The 24,025-nt window shown below is 41.3% G+C and overlaps 1 protein-coding gene across 3 annotated transcripts in view; it reads left to right on the top strand.

Annotated features, from left to right (window-relative positions):
* LOC138007347 (cilia- and flagella-associated protein 46-like) overlaps window positions 1-24,025 on the top strand; it is a 132,082-nt gene that overhangs the window by 1,274 nt on the left and 106,783 nt on the right. For all 3 annotated transcript variants that reach the window (XM_068854178.1, XM_068854177.1, XM_068854176.1), the window contains exons 2-8: window positions 11,479-11,610; window positions 12,382-12,446; window positions 12,994-13,158; window positions 13,573-13,696; window positions 14,704-14,798; window positions 15,530-15,694; window positions 16,045-16,141. In XM_068854178.1, coding sequence (XP_068710279.1) covers window positions 11,479-11,610; window positions 12,382-12,446; window positions 12,994-13,158; window positions 13,573-13,696; window positions 14,704-14,798; window positions 15,530-15,694; window positions 16,045-16,141 — 843 coding nt within the window. The remainder of the gene's footprint in view (window positions 1-11,478; window positions 11,611-12,381; window positions 12,447-12,993; window positions 13,159-13,572; window positions 13,697-14,703; window positions 14,799-15,529; window positions 15,695-16,044; window positions 16,142-24,025) is intronic.

Here is a 24,025-nt window from a genome sequence, read left to right as displayed (position 1 = left end):
GGAACTTGATGCGAGCCACAAAATGCAGTCAGTTCAAAAATGAGCACAAAAACCAGGGTTCCACAACTCAGAAGCTAAGTTTTCATCCAAAGGTGCTTAACATCAGCACATGGACACCGCCATGTAAGATGAATAGAGAACTGAGCCAAGGACACAGCTGGGGTTCATATGTGCAATTGGTCTACAGGCGTTGCTCGACCATTGACCCAGCACCTGAATAAGATGGTCGGCAACCCCATTACCCACTGCCACCGTGGCAGCACCAATACGGAAGCTGTGACTTGAGAGCGGTCCCTGCAAGCCAGCTGGGGAAAAGATCTTCCACAGCCAATCTGTCAGACGTGCACAAGACAAGGGAGTGCCATCTTTAAATAGAAACAGGGGGCCAGTGCCTTGTTCCCCCTTACATGCAAATAAACCAAGAGCGACTGAATGGCACACAGAGCCTGCCGCATCTGAGGTGACTTTCATGTTGGTAGCAGCTGACACGCCTGGGAAAAGCCAAAAACTGAAGCCATGCCAAGAAGAAAGGAACTTGTCCCACCATTGCAGGTCCAAGTGCAATTTAGAATTAAAACGGACTGGTGGTCAGTACAGAAGATCAATCAAGTTTGACCGGGCCAAACCAGCTTGGCTGCAAGGTGTAGGTGGCCAATTAGTGACTCCAGCTGGTTCTTCTGCTCAGCACCATTTATCTTTAACTTGGTAGCGGATGTGGTAGAATGGATCCTATTGAATAAGCATGGTCTCTCAGAGCTGGAGCACTTAACCTTCAAGTTGATGATTTCATGACAGCCAGCCCTGACCGTCTTCACCGCAGTGGTTCCCAAGAAACCAGCAATTTGACTAAAAGGACAGCAAACACACGACTGCAGAGCTATAAGCAGCAGAGGCTGAAGATGGCTAAACAGTGGAAAGGTGCTTACCGGTAAAATGGGAGAAGGTAACTACAATCTTGCAAAATGCTATTGCAAACAACAAGGCCAACCTGAATAAAGTCCCAAGACTCCATGTTAAATAATTGGCTTAAGTTCATATAACGCAGAACAAGAAAGGCGGACACTGTAATAAGGCACAGAAGTGAGTTTCAGAGCGGCCTATGGTTTAATGACAGTTCAGTTTGCTTTCTGAAGCACCTCAAGTCGTTGATCATGACGAGGAATGCCATTTTCCCTCCCCGTGGACACATTTTGAGGAGGTGCTGGTGGAGGCTGTAACGTGGTGAGGCCCAAAGCACGAAGAAGAATGGGGCATGTAACAACAAGCAGCAAATGGTGATGTACACCAACCCCAATTCCATGATTGGAAACGACAGCGCTACCACCCAAGCCGTTTGGCTCCCAATCCTGAAATGGTTCGACGACAAGCTTCGCATGGATGACCCTGCCTTATAGAAATTGAACAATTGCTCATTAATTTATGTATGACCAGTCTGTGAGTTTAGTCGCTGACGCATGCTCAGTGAATTAAAGCAATGAATTTACTGGCCACGATCTGCGACTTAAATTTAGCAGGGATTGGCAAAAAACTTGGCCCAACAACAAAAGGTTGATCAGGGTGGGTCGAAGGAAGCCCAAAGTTCAAAGCTCCGACCTCACATACAGCATTAAACAAGTCATTTGAGGGATTCGAGGTGCTCACGGCCAGTGCTGCAGACCTTGTTGGCTATCTGTCAACGCCTGGCTATCTGTCCTGTCATATGTCATCTCATATCCAACGTGCACTTGTGGATTAATTATATGGTTAGTATATACTAAAACAGTGGCTAGCTTTGAACTTGTGCTCTGATTGGCTACTCAATCTCCAAATATCCTTTGCTATTCACCTCCGGGCATCTCGCACGGCATTTGCGCCTGGAATCGTTGCAGGAATAAATGAGTTACATAGCTGTAAAATCATCTTTCATGTTCTGTTTTGTGCACTATTATCTCCACCTCCACTTCAGTAAATAGTTGTTAATTATTGCACGAGTGTGCACTGGATGTGAGATGATAGATAGTCATCGAGGTGTGTAGAGCCGAGTTGGCTATAATAACCTCATATCCAAGAAGATCGAGTGGAGCATGGGGGGCATTGTGGGTGGCAAAGTCTGATGGGAGGATCGCGGCACCAACAGTGGTTTTGATGGTCTTGGGAGCTGGAGGGGATGCCAACATGGCAATGTGGTGAGGGCTAGCTTTAAGGGCGCCTGTGCTCCAGATTCATCCCAATACTGTTGTAGACTGAGGGTTTATTACGGTTTTGGATGCAGAGAGGCGAAGGTTACATCTGTACAGCACATGAAGGACTCTTTCCCAGTTGTTGAGCACCTGTAGGTCCGTCACGGTACTGCCACCACAGTACTTACAGGTAATTAGCTAACTTCAATACGATGCACTCCTCCAGTAGATCACCTAGCACATAGCACATAAGCTCCCTTAAGGGCAGTCTCAGAGCTGGGCTTGCCCATTGTGGATTGTTTGTATGTGCAGACTCCCTTGAAGGGTGTGGCAATGCAGGAATACTTCGTGGAGCTCTATGAAAGAGTGATCTGATAAAATGCTCTTGTTAGGTTGTTGGTGATTTTTATAATTAGATGCTTCCCGTGAGGGGTGTGGCATAGCACAGAGTCTACATTAGGCATGAGTGAGGCTGAGACTTGATGTAATGTCCAACTCCAGAGAAGGCTGCATTTGATTGATTGATCAGTTTATTTACCCCTCTTGCAGCTACAGCTGAATTACGAGGTCACCAGCAACTATATCATTGATTTTATAAGTACAAAAATTGTTCATCCGTTCAGTCCTGGCAACTACTTTAACACTGCTATTTACAACAGAGCCAGAGCGAAGAGAATACCCATGGTGGGTTTCAGGGGGAATGGGTATTATGTTTGAAAGAAAACCATTATCTTGGAAATTCTGCATTAACTTTTGGCATGATTTTTCCCGCCTTTGACTGAGGGGCAGCAATCCTGAGCGGCTAAGGGCAACATCATATTAGTCAGGGAGCAAGTGTACTCCCCTGGGAAGTTAGTGCTTAAAGCAAGCCACTGGTCTAGATAGGTTGAGGGGACCTTAGTGAACATGAAAAATGTTGTCGGCAACTTTGTGACCCGCACCGACACGATTCACGGGGGATTAAAACTCGTCTCATACAATATTGGCATGGAAACGAGGCTATCGTAAATCGTCTTTATTCCCTCTTATATGTCAATATTTCATCAACAAATTGTAAGAATAGCTTTACTCTAGCATTACATACACTTGTAGCTGGAAATTGTGATCATGTGACCTTAAGCATGAAAACGAGTCTAAATCCAAAATGTGCCCTTTTTTCGTATCTTGTTTTAAAATATCACTACAAAAGTAAGTTATAATGACGAAAAAAACATTTCATAGACTTTCTCACATCAAAGTCTGAAACCTTCTACAACTTTATCTTGTGATTAAAGACATGAAAACGAGGCTATATTTTTAAACTACCTTTTTCTCCATAATGCTAATTAATGTCATTCACATGTATAATCACAGATCATTTCAAGAGACAAGAATAACAACCATCTAGACTTCTACACACTCTACAATCTTAAAACTGTGATCAGTCGCCCATTAAAAGTGTGATAGACATAATTCACAACATTAATCGTCTTCATCATCATCACTTGCACTATCATAGCTATTTTCACTTTCATCATTGTCATCAATATATTCATCACTATCATCTTCCTGCAAAGCATTTTCACAGGGCTCGTCATCATCAGAGCATGCGCAAAGTTCAGTGCAGATTAGCCCAGCCTTTCGGCACTGGCACCGATTTATTGAGCATCGCTGCTTCACACAGCCACATTTCACCATCTCAATAATTGCCTCTGGAGCTGGCGGAGTTGTCAGCATCACAGGCAGCCACTCGTCGTTGTCTTTCTTCCAACCATAGTTTTCTGGTGATGTGTTATTCGGGTTTGGAACCTTGTCGTTGTTCCATACCATGGTCTGATAATGTGCTCGAAGAATGGCCTCACGTAAAGCAGCATGAGTTGGTGGTAATCTCTCCAATTGTGCTTGTTTCTTCTTAAATAACGACCACCTTAGCTCATTCACCTTGTAAATGCTTGTATTTGGCTGGTATAGATGGCAGACAAACTGCTCAACTCCCTTTATGGTATCTTCATCTGGGTGTTCTGTTGTTCCAAGGTTTGCGAGAGCAGTAATTACATCTTCATCAGCTCTGTTGAAGACTTTCCAGCATGCCAATTTTCCTTTTCCTGAGAAGCTGCCGGTGTTGTCAGCTCCGCTCAAGGCATGAAATGCAGGGAGGGCGGCTGCTTTAGCTGCACCAAGAGACTGGAAAATTGGCATTAAGCTTATCCTTCGACGTCTTTGGCCTGTACCAGTTACAAAGTAGGTGTTTCGGCAGAGCTCTGGATAGCGTCTTAGGGACAACACAAGGACATCTATGTATGGTGAGTGGATTTCCAGTGTAGTTGCACCATTGGCAGCGGCATCAAGAGCATGCAAAACTAACTTCATATCAGCTTCTTCCTCATTACTTTGGAGATGCTTGGTTTTTTGATGGGTAGCTTCACATTGACATGCCCATGACACAACAAAGCGTCTTCCTCGGGGTAGAAGCTGAATAATTGGACGTCGATTACTCATTATTCTTTGTGTGTTTTGTTCGAATTATTCATTATTCTTGTTAAATTTTTGTAGGTTACTCATTATTCATTGTTGTTACTCATTATTCCACTGGCATATAACTGGGCTATTCATTATTCAGGCGTTTTCAGACCCAATTATGCATTATTCATTTTTTATTTATACTCGTTATTCATTATTTATTATTCAGCTCCCACCGCCGAGTCTTCCATTTTGCACAGCATATTCCATAGATTTCTGTGCCAGGTACACTGTCAGTTCCGTCTTCGTATTTGAGTGAGACAGTAGTTGTTTCATGTTGACTTTGCAATTTGAGTCAGGTCAGTGATACGGTAGTACACTGGGTCTGTGGTTCCTTGCCTTTGAGCTCTGGTTGCAGTTTTCAGCGAAGAAGGTTAAGTCATATCGGTCAAAAACCAATTGAACTTCTTCACTCTCACAGTACTTGTGAAAGAGACAGTCATTAAAGTGTTTGGCTCACTTCTCGCAACTGCTCACCCAATGTGGCTTGTCCAGAGACTGAAGTTCTGCCATTCCATCGATGATAGCAACTGTCATTGTGGATGGAGCTGAGGAGGCAACGCTGTTGTCAGTCCTTGAAGTGTCAAGTGATTCACCAGTCTTCTCCAGAATACTTATGACTGCGCTTTTCATTGAGCAATTAAACATTGTTCTATCATTTGCAAACAGAGATCGTGGAACGACTGAAGACTCATGCTGCCCGATAGCCTCTTTGATGTCGATTTCAAGACGACTTTTGGAGACCCGGGAAAACAAGTTCCTGTCTTCCTGTAATTCCACAACTTTGTCTTTGAGACAGACGCTCACTTTCTTCCCATTGCTTCTCCATGTAAGAAGTTTTCTTACTTTGTCTGACTTGATCCGTTCATTCACAAAGGTCTCCAGCAGCTTTCTTTTAATCACACTTTGACCACAAAGATCATCTTTAACTTTTTCAGCAACAACTACTTTTGTCACCAAGTTAAAAAGGTCGTCACTTTCTTCGGTGAATCGTTCGATTGTGGCTGTTAGCTTCTTCACGTTTCTTTCTTCGCGTACCAATACAGCTGTGCTTAGATTATGATGTTCCTTTCCCGTTTTTTGCCTGGTCAGTCCCGCCATGTTCTTGGCTTCTTCACCCAGCCTTGCGAGTTCTGGAGCAATTAGAAAGAACTTGTTAGGTGCACTTGAATTAAGGGTAATGCCAATGAGGCCTCCAGAAACTTTCATAGAACGATTTATGTGCTCCAGAGCATGGTCAGCACCTAATGCACAAAATGATGTGTCACTGTTCTTATTGACGACCCAATTTCCCTGTTGAAACTCCTCAACTGTATCTGGATCAGACTCGTTTAGTGACTCCATTTCAGCTAAATAAATAGGAATCATGCGTGCATAATTAATCATGTCATGGGCAAAGAAGTATCTTGGGAACTTGGCCAGGGTTTGGAGATGGAACTCCCAGTCACCCGTTCTAACAGCTCTGATGACTCTCAGCATCTCTGTTACCATGTGCATGTACTGACGTATCACTTTGAAAATGGGCCTTTTATCACGAGCTTTGTCAAAGGCTGTCATCTTCTCCAGAACATTCAAAGAGCTGATAGTGTCCATGATTCTAGTGTTCTTATAGACTATTTCTTCTTTCTTCCCTTGTGTACGTGCTTTGTCTAGCTCCTTTGCTGCTTGGGAAATTGCTTGATAACATTCTCCATCAAACTGGAAAAATGCTTCTTGATACATTGAGAAAACAGCTTGAAGAGTAACTAAGTGTGCTGTTTGTCCTCTTCGTACATGCTTGCCTTCTATTATCTGCTTCACTGTGGAGGAGCCAAACAAGTCGGACTCCCCCAGCACAACTAGATCTTTGTCAATTTTTTTCTTGTCATATAATACATACGCTTAGATCTGATTTTTGTTCTTTGTCAGGGTCAGGATCAGGGTCGATATCCATCAAAAAAACTTAAACGAAAAGACCATCAATCTTCTCTATTTCAACTGCAAGTTAAAATGGTAGACCTGTATTTTGCTGCAAAAAACCGCTGACCACGAGAGCCTCGTTTTTAAGCTTGTGGTTATTATTTCATCAAATTCTTAGTTTAAGAGCTAATAAGCTTAGAAAATAGTTATTATTTCATATGACTTTATTTTATTATATTGTTTTAGAACACAACACAAGAAAAACTGAGTTTATGAAAAATATAATTTTTAAATCATTGATGATAGGAGATATAGCCTCGTTTTCATGTCTTAAATCAAGTGATAAAGTGGTAGAAGGTTTCAGTCTTAGACGTGAGAAAGTCTATGAAACGTTTCTTCTTCATTATAACTTACTTTTGTAGTGATATTTTAAAACAAGATACAAAAAAAGGGCACATTTTGGATTTAGACTCGTATTCATGCTTTAGGTCACATGATCACAATTTCCAGCTAAAAATGTGTGTAATGCTAGAGTAAAGCTATTCTTACAATTTGTTGATGAAATATTGACATATAAGAGGGAATAAAGACGACTTAAGATCTAGCCTCGTTTCCATGCTAATATTGAATAAGACGTGTTTTAATCCCCTGTGAATCGTGTCGGTGCGGGTCACAAAGTTACCGACAACATTTATCATGTTCACTAAGGTTCCCTCAACATAATATTATCTAGACCAGTGGCTTGCTTTAAGCATTAATTTCCCACGGGACTTAATTTTACGACACTTGCTCCCTGACTATATGGCAGCCCAGGGAAAATAATGTTAAATGCCCTCTTTTGTATCAATTCTAGGGTTAAATTGCTCAGATAAACCATCTGCCCAGATGAGTGCTGCATATTCAATAACTGATCTAACCAGGCTACAGTATACTTGAACCAAATCCTGACAGGCCACGCCACATTTCCTTAACACTCTCAATGCATATAAACGCTTATTAGCTTTTGCAAGGACATATTCACAGTGCTTATTCCAGGAAAGGTCACTAGAAATAAATACACCTAACAACTTATAGTGACCAACCCTCTCAATTACACGACCAGATAAACACAGGGGAGTTGCCGGGAAGGGCTGATATTGCAGGAAACTAAATATGCTCTCTTTACATTTCTTCGCATTGAGGCGCATACCGTGGTCTGATGCATACTGTGCTATTTCGTTCACAATGCAGGGGATGCAGCTAGGAGAACACCTAGAGATGCACTCCAAAACAGAAATTAAAGGTCATCTACATATTTCACCCGTGTATACCAACCTGCTACCAATTTGTTAACTAACACAGCAAACAATATTGGTGCAAGTTTGGTCCCTTGGGGGATGCCACCATTAGAGAAAACACAGGGGGAAATAGCGTCACCAATTTTTACCCGTTGTGACTTGCGCGAGAGGAAATCTGCGTTCCACCCAATAATGGCATCACGAACCCCAAGAGACCTAAGCTTTAACATAAGTACCGTGTGATCCACAAGATCAACCACTTTGCTAAAGTCAGCTAGAAAAAGACGAACATAGCAAGCACCCTTATCTAAATACTCTAGAATACAATAAACTAAATAAACTAGAGCGTGTGTCGTAGATTTGCCGCAGACGGCAAACTGTTTCTTATTGAGTTGGTCCACCACCTGCTTATATAGTAAGTTGAGCTTGAGCGTGAAACCCTCCATAATTTTAGCCAACTGAGAGGTAAGAGTTATCGGCCACAGGTCTTCTTTGACTGTTTTAGGAGGCGTAGTCCTGGGAATGGGAACAACCAGAGATGACTTGAATTGACTGGGGACCACGCCTTGCACAAGCGATGTATTGTACAAATCAGTAATAACAAGCGCCAACTTGAAGGCAAACAGTTTCAGCACCCTACTAGGGATACAATCAGGACCACTGGATTTTCTTTTTTTATCTGCAGGGGCATAAAGTGTGACGTTAGGTCATACAAAAAGGTGTCAAACCGTTCCGCTAGTGCATCGACAGTAGGAATGTTGTCATCCAGCATCTGATGAAATCATTCATCATTCTGTTTTCTTCCACCCAAACCTTTGATTTCCCTCCACCAGCGTGCTACGTTGCTCTCTTTTAGCGCCTCTACCTTATTAGAGTAGTAGGACCTTTTACACTGCTTTACCACTTTTTGCACTTTGTTTTGTAGATGTTTAAAAATATTGGAGCTGTTACCATACAAACGTAAGGCCTTTTGGCGCTTACAAATTAGAATTTTCAGAGTAGTTGTTATCCATGGCTTATCACCAGATATTTTAACGCACTGGAGAGGGAAAAAATAGGTGACAGCAGATGATATAATTGAGTAGAACTTGTCACATTTTTCAGTAGCACTTGACAGACTCAGAACTTCAGACCAGTCCTGTCTTGTAATCCAGTTTCTGAAGTCACGTAGTCTACTATCTCTGAGATCTTGCTTGTAGATCACCTTAGTTTGAGTTTTACTTTCGACCTGTGAATAGCATGACTCAAGTAAGATGGAAAAATGGTCACTCCTTCCTATTTTGGGCAATTGCACAGGTTCCAAGAAAAACTTCGGTCGGTTGGTGAAACACCAATCCAGAATGCTGGAGTCTCTTGTCAGGACTTTCACTACCTGAGTCAGTCCTGTGGCGTGTTTTACTTGTCGCTCAGTAAGCCCAGTGCTTGGACCATTGAAATCTCCACAGATAATTGCAAGACCATCAGGGTGGGAAGATAAATACGAGTCAACGGGTTTAAGATATTCGATTTTTCTACTGACACGCCAACAATTCCTTGGGATGCTTAAAAACGCCAAGATGTTCAAGCTTGTTGAACTTTTGCTGGAGCTCTACTCTTCCCCCTTGCATATTGAGGGAGGTGGCCTTTTTAGCAGTGGTTCCACTGGGCCTATGTTGACTTTGAATGCATTGGTGGTGCCATGGTAACCCTGAATCTGGGGATCAAAGACTTTGTTGTACTCGCTTAGTAGTGCGTGGAACTTGGTACAGAGGTCAGGTGGTAGTAAGTTGTCAGGGTCTGCTTGGACCATATCTTTGTGCCTGAATTGACATTGTGGAGGTGACATAATGTGGAGCTGTTGAGGGGGCTGCTGACATACTCGGAGTTGGGTGAGGCGTCACAGGGTGGGTTGACTTTAATGAACTCTCCAGGCCAGACAATTGTAGAGTCTGTGAGAGCACATACGACCCTGGCACGTTGTGCAGTGGTTGCCTGCCGTAAGTGGTTGAGGGCGAGCTGTTCGACAAGGGTTGTACCGTCTCCAGGTATGGATTGGGAGGTAAACTCTATGCAGTCACCAAGTTCTCTGATGTGGGAGATATGGACTGGGGTGTGGCCATGAAATGTATCCACGTATGGACACGAAACACGGCAGATGTGGTCTTGTAGTGTACATGTAAGTCTTCTTCTTAGGTGAGGTGTGGGGATACCCGATGGGTGTCTCTTCACAATCCCCATCCAAAATGCCGACAATCTGTGTAGCATGTAGTAGCGATCTTGGTCAGGGATGTACCAGGTAGTTGCATGAACTGAGAAAGTGATCACTTGGGCACCTTGTTGATGGCATAAGGAGCTCAAGTGGAGCTCTGTGCCATACTGTTGCTTGATGAGCTGGAGTGGGTGACTCAGGGTGCACGAGCCTGAGCCAGGTTAATTTTAATTAACACTATAAGTTTTCTAGGGTTGGTGTAAGTTCCTTGTTGTCTGTCATTGACTCGCCATGGTGGAAAATTTTGTTAGTCTGAAGCTCTAGTACATCCTCTACAAATGCCATTAATCTCTGATAGAGATGGCTCAGTTGGTTGAGCATCGGGCTGTCTTGTGGGAGGTTGCAGCATCAAACCCCAGCAGAAATGACCATACATGGAAGTCAAAAAGGGACTTTGCCGAGTGCTGGAACATATACAAATATCATGTAGGTGTAGATATAGATATAGAGGTTTTCTGGAGGTTTGGTAAGCTCCAAGCGAATATTGCCGAGGTCTAGAAAATGTGCACCTGTTACCTGGAATCCGTAGTGCTGGTGGATAGTATGCTAAGTTACACAGTTGTTGTTGAATTCCTGACTATTGTATTTTGGGAAAACACTGGATAGTAATTTGCCATTTGGTCTGAGCACTAGCTTGAAATAATTCACCTTTTGTTGTGCTGTGAGGTGCTTTAATTCCTGTGGGAACTGAATCACAATCATCTCGGAAGCCCCTTATGGGCTTTGTCTTTGTCCTCTTTCCCCACATGGCACTATCGACAAGGAAGAGAGCAAAATTATTGTCTAACAGCACCGTGTAAGTTAAATTTTGCCACCAGTTCTCAAAGGACTCTACAGTTTCCATCTTCATTAGGAACCACTGCTTTGGTGCTTGGAGAGTGCTCATTGTAGCCACTTGGTTATTGACACGCATGGGATGATTGGTTTACCAGCGAACGTCTTGTCTCTTGAGCTTGCTACGTAGTAATTGATGTGACCGTAGGGTTCAGGAAGCCACTACAACCACGCCACTTAGTTAGGTCAGCAAACTGAACACCTAAATCAATTGCAAGGTCTTTAATTTAACAGGAACGTGAGCTAACAAGGCAATGCAAGATGGCGATATTAAAACAAGGCCACTAGCAAGATAGGCGTGCACATAACATAACTGCATCAGTGCCACTTTCTGTTGAAGCACATGTGAAAAAAATGCACCAATAATGGTTCTTTACACCATTATTTACTTATCAACAAAATAGTCATTGACATTTAATACAGTAACCATAGGAGTTGAAATTGCAAATCGACACTGGCCAAAAAGGTTAACAAGTCTGGTTTACTCAAACAAGCTGATTACATGTCAGTTTTTGTGAAATTATACAGGTGTATAATGTATTTTTTCCACTTTAAATTACAGCATGGTCAGTTGAGCATCATGGAGGAATCTATCAAGATGTTTTTTCTCAAAACTCCTCCGTCCAACCAATTTTTGTGCCGTGCTTATTTGTGCCAAGCTCAGCTTAATGCACCATCATCATCAAATAATCCAGTAAGTCTTGGTTTAATGTGAATCTGAAATCTGTGGCCTTAAGTTTTTTTGTACAATCATCTTATCTTGACTGCCGCCGCTCTTTTTCCCAAAGAAGCAACAAAAATTCCTATGTATTCAAGTTATTTTACAGCCCAATCAGGGCCAAATAGTATTGTTTGTTATGCCAAGGATTTGCACATAGTACGTATTGGTAAATTCTGGATTACTGATATGAGGAACCCTTTATTTTATTTCCTATCAAATAGCACTGCAACCCAATCTACCTTTTGGGTGTCTTTATCTCTCTACATTTACCTTTTTTTCATCCACTAAAACTATGTCTCTCATGGTTAACCATTGACTCCCAGGGGTTCCCCATTGGCGAACTGGCGTTAGACAGAGTAAAATACTAAGTCTGGCCGGTTTAGGCTGGTTTGAACGCCAAAGGGTTAAAGCTACAGTACAATCGCTTTAGTTAGCATTGATTATATTTGGGTCAGTTCTTAAGCATCACAAGTGCTAATGGCAATTTCCTCTGTTAGAGCACTTTTATAAACTAAGGTTCAGTTAGGGGTTCTGAGTTGTAAAAGAAGTTGAAGTTATCAACAATGTAACTCTGGACCTCTATCTTTCAAAGCCTCTCACTGTCCTACTCAGCTAAACCTGATAAGTACATGTACATGTAAGCAAAGAAAGTGGACTACTGGGAGAGCCTATCCCTTATCCTTCTCAAATGTTGCACAGTTTTGTGACTTAAAACAGCAAAGTTCTTTATATTATTGTTTGCAGGAACAGCTTGACAAAGCTGTCGAATACTTGTTGAGGGCAATTAACTTTGCTAAGAAGAACCCCAGGTATGTTTTGTTCATTATAATTGGGGCTTGTATTATTATTTCTTGCGTATATCTCTCTTTCAGTATCCAGTACTAAATCCAGAAAATGCATTGACATGCCTTGAGTAATTTTGTCCCCCTAACCAAATTCTTCTTAATTAAACATACAGTAATTGAAGTATCCATATGAAAACGGCTAATAAATTGTTCCCCCCCACCCCCAAACCCCCATGTAAATGGAGAAAAATAATTTGCACTATGGCAGAGATAGGCCATTTTTATTAGTACACCTGCACCTTGCAGGAATTATTATAACCCTGAAACTTTTTAGTTTGTTCAAAACATTTAAATTGTAAGTTACATGTATTCTTCATGACAAGGAAAGTGTGCTGTGCAGAACTGCAGTATTCTGATGAACATGAAGTAAAGCCACGCATTTTGAACCTTCCTTTGATGGGGATTAGGTGACAAGTCAAATAATGGTCTTCCTAAAAAGTGATTTGTTGGCTACTTTTTTGAGACTGTAATTAACTGTCACAACGACTCATTAGTGGTCTGATTTTTACAGGTACTACTTCCTGGTCTACAATGCTTCAGTGTTGTACTGGCAGTTTTGCCGTCCTTTCCTCAAGCCCAATTATCGCCAGTATTTGGCCAAAAGCCTTCACCAAGTTGTGAAAGCTTTGGATGACATTGATGACAAGGATTATGGCTGGAGGGCTCAGTTAATGATGTAAGCTACAGTGTATTATAAACGAGCAGAAGCTCTTTTTTGTTGGTGCTGAAATTGTTAACAAATATGTAAGATACCTACATGTTGTCTTAAGCCTCGGTCTATATCCCACCTGGAGATAACTGTTAATAATTTTTATTTGTCGTATTTTCAACTCAGTTACAATAGACCACTTTGAACAATACCATAATACTCTTTATTTGTCCCTTCAAATTTTGCATATGCATTGTTTCCAGTTTCTCTTGGGACTTACAATGGTCCCACGAGAAAACAAAAACAAATGAATGCTTATGCAAAATTTGGGGGACAAACAAAGAGTATTATGGTATTTTCTAAGGTGGCCTATGTGAGCCTTAACTTGTCTGACTGGATGCAGTACATAGGACTGTCTTGAAATTATTGCTCTTGTTACAGTGCTCTCATTGAATGTCATGTGGACGCTGGACGCAAAGACGATGCCACACAAATTAGTATTGCTACATTGGCCTTTACGAAGAGTAACGTCCCTTCACTTTACACAACAGTTCTTGGACTTCAGGTGGGTTGATTTCATTGATGTAAATAGAAATTCATTACCATTGCCATCAATGTAATCAAACTATGGGTGAGATTGGACATCAGTGTAATACGAATGACCAGGCGCCACTGGCAGCTGCTATCAGTCCATCAGCAATCTCAACCAACTCACCCAACCCATGAACAAATGAAATGAAGTCTGTCCACAACACTTTAACTTCACTACAGAATTAATCAACAAGTGTTGTGACGCAGGTCCTATGATGAGTCTAACCATTTGCAGATGTCGTCACAAAGGCAGCACTTTTTCCTCAGTAATTTAAAGACCCTGTGTTGGTCCAGCTAGAATTTTGATCCCGTGACCACCTGCATGGTAGTGCCGAGCCAACTGGTCTGTGGTCATTTTGATCTCATACATTTCAGTTTACTTACTAAGAAGAGTATAACTAATTAACTGCAAAATTATTGATATGTGTTTGGCTTATTAATAATATTGTCACTGTATTGATATGGAGGTTTTCATGGCTGTTTCTAAATTAAAATTTATGATATCACCTCAAAAAATCCTTTCTGCTCAACAATTCTTTTCACTTGTATAACACTATAATTTCTTACTGAACCCTGTCCTTCAAAGTCACTGTTTTAGAAGCTTCTAAAAGTAGAGAAATGGTTGTAATTTGATCTATGGCCATGCAATCAAGATGAATGGGTTTAATGCTGGGTTGACGCCACAAACTGCTTTGCATCATGATAGTTCTTTGAAAACAGCGATGCAAAGTAATTATTTGTGACATCAATCTGGTATCGATACCATTCCTTTTCATTGCTCAGTCATGGATCAAACTGTGACCACTTTCCCATCTTTCAAAGTGAATAAAAATGTGAGTTTTCAAGAAAAAGGTTCTAAAAACAACAATATATTTGGGATGATTTCAGAAAAAGTGGAAAAGTCCATTCAGGTGATAGGCACTTAGATTATCTGCATAATTTGTAAATGTTATTAATTTTATGCTGTTGTTGTCTGTTAAGGTTCGTCATCGCCTGATTGACCTCTCTAAAGCATCAAAAGAAGCCAGGGCATCAAATGAACTGTATATATTTTACAAAATTCAGAGGCTAAGAACGTAAGTTTCAGTTTTTGAATGTTGTGTTTGAGTCTCTCACTATAATTATGATATTATAAATTATAGGTTTTCTCTTAAAGGTAAAGATAAAGATAAATACTTAATTGACCGCTCCCCATAGGGGCTTTTCAGGGCCAAATGAAACAATCAACGAAACAACAGAACACAACAACAACAACTGTTAAGAATCCCAACTGGCCGGAGGCAAACCAGTTGGCTATTTACAAGTGCAGCTGGGAAGTTGCACCAGGGACTACCAGGAACAAATTCAACTAGTGGTCAGAGTGGGTCTTGAACCCGGGATCTCTGGATCTCAAGGCAAGCACCCTAACCACTGGGCCACTGGGCCACACTGCCTCCTTCTCTTGTTACAGTACTGTTGATGTGCAGCTAAAACTGAGAATCATTTAATACCCATAATGCATGTCAACATCTGTCGCAAGCACTTTTCAGTATAGTTGAATGTCTTGGCTACCCTACATTGAACCACAAATTGAAGAGATTTTTGTCAACAGAATCTCCATTTCTGTAGAGTAATCCAAACACCTCTTTAATCTACATGTATTTTAAGAATGTTCGTGGAACATCGAAAGAAAATGAATTGGTTTGCAAAGAAGTATTGAGAACTTACAATTAGCTCAAGTCATTGCTTTGATGGTCCAAATGCCTTTTTGTTGATGATATACTTACAGTGTTTATAGAGAAGTCGCTGTTTGTTATTTTATCGTTAGGTTGGTTGAAGCAGACGAGAAAGTGGACCTAGAACTTGAGCTGAATAAGATTTACAAATCGATAGTGAAAGGTGTGGATGCTACTGATCGCGCCAGCACAGCCTTGTCAGCTGGTACCAGCACAAGCAAAGCCAGTTCACCACACATTGTTGGTAGCAATGACAGGTGAGAATTCATACACATATAGATAACTAGTGAGTCCCCATGATCAGAGTTGACTAGTGAGTGATAGAGCTGATTCTTGAAAAGGGAGGTTTACTGTGCTAATGTTTGCTTGGATTATGTCTGCTAGTTTAGTCCATGGGTCTGTAAAGGCTGTATACTCTTTCCCCCCAACACAGGTACCACGGACTGTACTGTCTTGTACATGTACTCTACACCTTGCTGATGTACTCTTTCTTATTCTGGATTTTAAGATATGAGGGATTTTGTTTTAACGTTTTTTTTATTGCGATCAGTTTCTGTTTTTAAATGGCCAACAGAACAGCAATTTTCCCAACTTGAATTCCTTTCAGGATACCTCTACTAATTGAGTTGGGAAGACTTTGCTTGGAGAACCATAAACATGAATTGGCAGCTGACTGTCTTGAAAATCTGAAAGGAGGTGTTAAGGTAACTGTAAACTGATCTTGACGATGATAATTGTAAGAGTTACAATTTGGAATGAAGTTGACCACTTATTGTCCTGTCTCAAAGAAACAGACCAAGCTTTATCATACACAGCAGGTTCCAGGTTAGGGTTACAGGTCATTGTTTTACTATAAGTTAACTGAAACAACCCAAACCTTTACAAAAAGGTCAACCTTAGGCTTAAACATTATCGAAAGTGTTTAGAATGGAACCAGAATGGAAAATGATTGTCCAGTGAAATCCTTATTGTATGGTGAATTAGCGGAAGGAACACGTCCAGTTGGTCGTCCTAAACTTAGATATAAGACATGCGTGAAAGTGCGCTGAAATGCGGTGATGCACTTGACCAATGGAAAACAAAGGTAGAGAACCGAAGTGAATGGAGACAGCTGATTTGTGAAACCTGTGAAAAAGTGAATGAGAAGAGAGTCAATGCATACGAGAAGAAGAGGGGACAAGAGGAGAAGGAAAGACAATATATCAGATACAATCTTGTAATCCCCATATTATATTGTGTACTTAGGGAAGGTACGTTTTTAATTGGTTTTCACCGTACAATCACACGCCGCGCAATTAACTACTTTGTGCGCAGATGAACGTGGTTATACATGTATGAGTAACACTTCCAGTTTGTTATTTCCACTTCCGGTTTTTTTTTGGGTATTTTGAAGGGTCATGCATTATTACATTCCAGGAAGTGGGAGGGATACGACTTTTTTGGCAAAAAAATTCTAAAATACCCCGGCCCACCCCCCTAATAAAAAACGTACGTACCTTCCCTTACGATTTACCTTTTCTTTGTAAACTTGTGTTATTCCCATTTCGGGATAAAGGGGTATATATATACCGTAAAAACTCGTGTATAGGCCTCGACACTGATTCCTCCATTACGTGCAAGAAAATGCCAAGCTATTCGGAAGAACTCGCGAGGCAAATGGCCGACCGTTTCATTGCCCTTCACTACTTTCACGGCGTGTTTGTCCATGGGGTTGTTAAACTCTCGTTTCGCAACAAGGTTTTCTCCGATCGATGGCTTCCTTACGGCTTTGAAGTTTGTTGGAGTTTGGCAGCCGTTAAGCAAACAGTTGAAACTTTTGCGCGCGATAGTTCAAAAGTATTTGAAGCAAACTTTATCAGATTAGGGTCAATTTCCAAGAAAAAGCCTTCGATGTCCAGTCTTGCCATCATTCTAGTTGTAGCGCAGATATGTGCTTGAATTGTTCACTTTCTGTTAAAAGCACGAAAATTGGCATGATGACACTTTTCACGGCGCTTAAATAGGTAGGATATGGTGCTATCGCCAAAAACCCCTGTTGAGGGCCATTTAAAGGGGAGTTTTAAAACGTCTGCCATTTTGAACAGTTGAGAAGATACAAATTCAAGATGACTGCCAGTAGACCGGAAGTAAAAGTACCAGAGTCAGAAGTATCGAAGAAATGGGTCCAAAATTCATTTTTACTAGCTGATGTTCTTTACTTTTATCTTTACTCTCGTGGTATACACATAAATTACTGTTTCTATGGTCAAGATTCACTTCTAAACTTCAATCTTCTTGGACTATAATACGGTATAAGAATTCAAAGAAGAACAGGTACGTAATGTCTCATTGATTACTTACAAAATTTACTCTACTCTTCGTTCGGAGACCAGTGTTCATAATCACAAAAGTCTTAGATTGGCTTTAACGCTTTTCACACTCTTCAGCACACTTGCACATAGCTGTACATCTTAGGCTAACCTTCTGACAGCCACAGCCTCCTCTACAATCCTTCTTACAGCTGCACTTTACTAGCTCTTGGCATGACTTTGTGATTTCCGACAGTGTTGTCCAGAAAGGCCGACACTCGCCTCTTTCCGATATCCATCCCCAATCTTGTGGGCTAGGAATACTGATGTTGGTTAGCACGAGGGCTTTTCCCCAGATGTGGCCAGCCTGGTACAGTATGCAGCACGCTTGACATGTTCGAGTAATGAATCTCGCGTCGGAGTAAGGGCGTTGAAATTTCGAGCCTTACGGGTAAACAACTGCTTTCTGGCTTCGTTTACAGATGAAGAACTGCTTGTTCTATCATATATTAAAACAACTAAGCGTTCAAGGGTTGACATCCACTCTTCGGCTATTTCTGCTTGAGCTCTGGACAAGGCGATACACACAGAAGTGACTTCTGGAAAACGCTTCCAGGTGTCCAGCGTGGTCTTCTTGCTTTTCCATAGAAGCAGCACACCGTATCGCATCCCGTGAATGCGTGGAATGCAGGTAGGGCAAGTGCAGCGTTGTTAGTAAATGTGTTGGCAATCTCGTGGGTTGCAAGGTAGCGGAGATGTTCCCCTGTACCTTATGCCACCCAGAGTAGGATGCTCTCTGAAGCAAGCGCCTGTAACTTCTGTACCAGAGCCACGGCCAGTACTAAGACATCTGTATCCACACTACGAACAATGATCTTGTTGAAGCCGGATTGGATAGCATCAGCAGCATGGAGAAACATTCTTGTGTCGTCTTCTTCATGTGAAGATGGTGCCAGGCGGGAGGTGTCATCTCGTGGAAGGCTCGTAAGTACGCCTCTTGCATACGTAGAGATGATCTGTCACTGACCCGAGTTAACAGAAGTAGCGCATTGCGATAGGAATCTAAAGAGCTCCTGCTTGTTCCGATCTTCACGAAGGAATTCTTTCCAGTTTCTTGGAAGCTTATTATTAGCTGCGACTGGTTGTCGTACTCCAGATCCACGTTTGTTCCGAGTTGTCGCTTTCAAGCTGTTCTCCACGTATTCGTCCCAGACAATACCAATGCGTTTCACATGTTGAAGCTGAGCGGTGACATAAGGAATATACGTATTTGAGGCACATTCGGAAAGGGTTTTCTCTTTCCCCGTGGGCTTAAGCATGTTTACCAATGCTGCTCCGTCCATAATAATGACTTCACAGTTGGCTGGGACTGCATTCTTGGGAGTAGTTAGAGCCTGAAGACAAGAGAATAAGGAGGGAGGGGCTAGTTTCCTTTATCAGATATCGATGGAGGGCCTGTTGAACTTCGGCGTAACTGCCGATGGATGCTAGAACGACGATATCCCCGTGCCGTGGAAGGAGTCTTTTGATGTTGTTGAGCTCGGATTATGATCACTATTGTCCACGGCAGCTGTTGTAAAGAGACCCAGACGAAGATTAGACAGACACACTGCACCTTCTTGCCGGTACCGGCGACACACTTAATTTCCAAGATCCGTGGAGATGCTCAGTAGCCTATCATACGAAATAGAGATTCCTAGTTTATGTAAGATTTCTACAAGATCACGGCTGCGTGTCTTGTCATGTACAGATAGTCCACCATAGAGTGGAACAGGAGACTCTCGAGATTTATTTCGCCTTTCCCTCTTAACGTCTCTTTCACGGCGACGCATATTACTGTACTAGCTGTGGGATGGTAAGAGCAGCCTGTCCTTTTGAAAAACTACCCTCTTCAGAGTTGATATTTGGACCATACAGGATCATGTTAACAAAGGACAACAAGGATGCTGGGATAGAACACAGTTGACAGTCTCGTTCGAAAGACCCATTAAATGAATACTTATTTGCAATTACGTCTTTATGGACAATCGCAGCTGCCTTCACAAGGTGTATGGCCTTATCATCAAAATCTTCTCTATGGACCTTGTGAAGTGCATTCCCAACGTTCTCTCCAAATGCCAAATAAACATCGAATCCCTTATTGTAAGGTTGGAGATTAGGGACATGAGCAATTAGGCGTTCTTTAAGGCGTGAACTGTTTGGTCTTGCGGTGTTCTCCATCCCTAGCTGCTGCAGGCGATTGGTATTCATCTTCGCTTGGTCTGCTAGCTTAAATGTAGGTAGCTCTCCCCCGCTATTCGTGCGCGACTCCTCTTTAAGCGTCACAAGATCCGCCAAGGCAATACCTTCTAGACGATGTGGCTTTTCATCTTCAGGAACGGCTTCTCCTTTTGCATATTCTGTACCATCCTCGGAGACCCATGGGCAGATCGCGGAGGCAAGGGAAAGTCAAAACGGGCGATAGAAAATGGCGACGAAGAAAAACATAGTAGGGCGAGAAGAGCCCCTGGGGACAAGTTCTTACCAGACCAGTTCCAAACAGCAGAGGTAATCCTCAATTCTGATTGGTGCCAGAAATTCTTTGTGTTTTTCTGGCCAATCAGAGGTCAGCAGGCCGTGAAGTCGTTTCGTGTCTTCTTACACGGAAATCACTTGATCGCCATACTCGCCTTGGTTCGTTTGGCAAGGTTTTGCTCGAGGAGAAAAGTCTCAATCACAACACAAAATATACAGGGAATCGTTCGGAATATCGGCGGAGAAATACGCTGGACCTTTCGCAGGTATTGGTACAGTAGCGTATTTCCAAGTGTGCGAGATTTGTTTAAAGATGTCCTCACCGATTCAATGCACCTAATAAAATAGCAGCTATAAAATACGATTTAACATAATCACTAAATTTAGCTTACTGTTAAATAAACACATTTCTCCGTGAGCCTGCCACTCTTCCGCTGTGTGTGGTGGTTAACTGGGGGTGTAGCTCGCCATCCGATGTGTCATCTGACCTGCCAAATTCTTCTATAATTTCTTCCTCCGAGTCATCACTGGTGGCGTCTGTGTCTTCATCACATATCGGCCAGGCGGTAACCAAAGATTGCACTTGTCCAGTGTTTGATCGGCACGTGTGACAGGTGATACGCTTAATTTTGTCCAATGTTCACATTTACTGTACATATACATCTAGAATGTCACATTTCTCTTATATGGTTTTCTTTATTTCGCAGAAGAGTTCAACCACTTAATAACATACATCTGTAGTAGATTTTAATATACATTTTGAGGTTTCTTGATCCATTGTAGAACTGGGGTAACAACTATACAATTTAATAATAGTTCTGTTGCTGTTGCATTGCTGTAAATATATGTATAATTATGCTAGGTTTTTAGTAGTGTTTTAAGTAATACCATATACAAAAATGTTAACTTCTCCATTTAAAACATTGACCTTTTGAAAATTTCAAGGCCCCCCTCCATAACTCAGCAATTACTCCAGGACCCCCCCTTTTTTAGTGGCTAAAATTTCAGGTCAACCCCTAAAATCACCCAGCCCCCCCCCCCCCTCCGATAAATAATGAATGGTCCCTTAATGTTTTCAAGCAACATTAATTTTGCTCTAAGGAAATTCGTGTTTGCTATTTCATATTTCATACAAAGGTGTGCTGTGTGTTCGACAATAATAACAATAACGGAGTCCTGAGGTTTCTAAAACAATGCTGAAAGAAATCTTCTCCAATAGTAAAACGAGTTTGGATCCATGTAGTACATAATCTGAGTTGTACCTCTGCAAATATAAAATCTTAACCTTGATATTTCTCTTTACATCAAAGATCCCAAAAATGTGACAACTTTTAATAATTAATTCACATTCGTTCAATATTTTTTATTAATTTGTCAGCTTTATTGGACACATCAGAAAAAGTAGCACAATATTTCAGTTTAGGGAAACAAAATAGAACCTCAAAAAATGAACCATTTAGTAACTGATTTATGTACTATTTTCATATTTCCCACAGGAAGAAGGAAACAGCATACTCTTTCTATAGTACAAGTATGTTGAACAACGACAACAATGATATTAATGATAATGATAATAATAATGATAATAATAATAATAATAATAATAATTATTATTATTATTATTAGTAGTAGTAGTAGTAGTAGTAGTAGTAGTAGTAGTAGTATTATCGTTATTATTATTATTATTACTATTATTGTTGTTGTTCAACTGTATCCAGCTGCTTGGGTTTTGAAATCAGCATAAATATTATACTCAGGCAAAATGCAAAATGTCACTGTAGCATTAATCTAGATAGGCAATTGTTCGAAGAGGTAAAGAGCACTCTACAGAATGACAGAAATGTGGTCACTGATGAAAAGAGAAATTATTTTCTCAGTTTAAGGAATGGGAAAAAGATAACTCCAATCTTTACAAAAGGGCTACAGCTTCATACCTGTGTAATACTATTGTGAGGCAATGTTTTAAAGGATGTTTGCTGGGTCCCAACTGCTGCTATGGTAATGGTACATTGCTGCTCAAAGGCCCTCTAAAAACTTGCTGCTTGAAAAGTATCTCGAAAACCAATTCAGTGAGCAGTATTTTGTTTTTTAGATTTTGAAACCATATCATAATTCTGTGACCCAGCACATGATGTGAGAAAGAAACTTTATTTAAACTGAAGAAGAATTTGAAATATTTATGAAAAAGCTGAAAGATGAAAAAAATTCCACTGGAAGAATGCAAAATAACGCTTCTCACTTGTTTCCAAACAAATCAGGGAAGGATGCTGGACGAAATTTTGAGATAAACCTGACCAAAATCTAACAAACTATTTCTGGTTGTATTAATCTTGATTCATTAATGATCCTCTGAAGCGACTCAGGTGGCATGTGTGACAATAAGCTGGAGCACTTGGCTGAACATCTGTTTTGAGCCTCCTAAAGGATAAGGATATGGCATCTTTTGTAAAAAGTTAAACTAAGTAATTTGCAAAAAACTTGAAACTTAAGGATATGCCATTACAACAATGGCAAATTTCACTTTTTAGTTCTCTGTCAGTATAATAAAACATGTGTTTCTACATCAACATACAGTGTGTGTATGTATACAGAATTATTGGAATTGTGTATACCTTGACAGATATTCCTTTGCTTGATTTTGGAAAGCAGTGGCAACTTGATTTTGGTGTTTGGGTGCTTTCCTCATGGTGATTTTTTAACTCACCAGGACAATACATCACCGAGGATGGTGGAATTGGCTTAATTGGTACCTTTTCAAAGGGAATGCTATAACCTTTTTCCATGTCACTGTGACAAGCAGTTTCTGCATCTTGCCTCGGTGTCAAAGGATAAAGGGGATGTCTCCTTTTCAACAAGTGCTTTGCTGAAATGGCAAATGACGACTTTTTTTTTCCAGATTGATTCCAGCCTTTTGCGACGTCGCCACTCACGTTCCTGTTCTGTTGCTAAATCAGTCTCATATCGTGAAGAGAACACGAGCTCGATAGCGTTGAATTTAATTTGGCGCGCATTGAAATAAAGTCGTGCTGCGTGTGGCCCGTGCGATCAAGAATTTCTCGAGATTAGCAAAAGTTATTGCCACCGCAATTCATGCAAGATTTCTAGAAATACCTAGACCAGGATAAGGGGGCAGAATAAAAATAATTGTCAGATCAAAAGTAATCGCTGCTATTTTATTAAGTGAATCGGTGAGGACATCTTTAAACAAATCTCGCACACTTGGAAATACGCTACTGTACCAATACCTGCGAAAGGTCCAGCGTATTTCTCCGCCGATATTCCGAACGATTCCCTGTATATTTTGTGTTGTGATTGAGACTTTTCTCCTCGAGCAAAACCTTGCCAAACGAACCAAGGCGAGTATGGCGATCAAGTGATTTCCGTGTAAGAAGACACGAAACGACTTCACGGCCTGCTGACCTCTGATTGGCCAGAAAAACACAAAGAATTTCTGGCACCAATCAGAATTGAGGATTACCTCTGCTGTTTGGAACTGGTCTGGTAAGAACTTGTCCCCAGGGGCTCTTCTCGCCCTACTATGTTTTTCTTCGTCGCCATTTTCTATCGCCCGTTTTGACTTTCCCTTGCCTCCGCGATCTGCCCATGGGTCTCCGAGGATGATTCTGTACTCATGTACAGCATAGATAGACAAGAGGCGCCTCAAGAACGATCAAATCCTCGCCACCAAGCTAAGCTAACAACTTTTCGTCATTCAGTACATTTGCAAATTCCCGAACTCTAGCATCCAGACTAAGGGTCGAAACTCTATGAAGTGGTTGTTTATCA

This window comes from Montipora foliosa, chromosome 6 (genome assembly GCF_036669935.1).
Source record: "Montipora foliosa isolate CH-2021 chromosome 6, ASM3666993v2, whole genome shotgun sequence".
Taxonomy (NCBI): Eukaryota; Metazoa; Cnidaria; class Anthozoa; order Scleractinia; family Acroporidae; genus Montipora; species Montipora foliosa.
The sequence above is the reverse complement of the archived record's forward strand: the minus strand, read 5'-3'. Positions and strand labels throughout refer to the sequence as shown.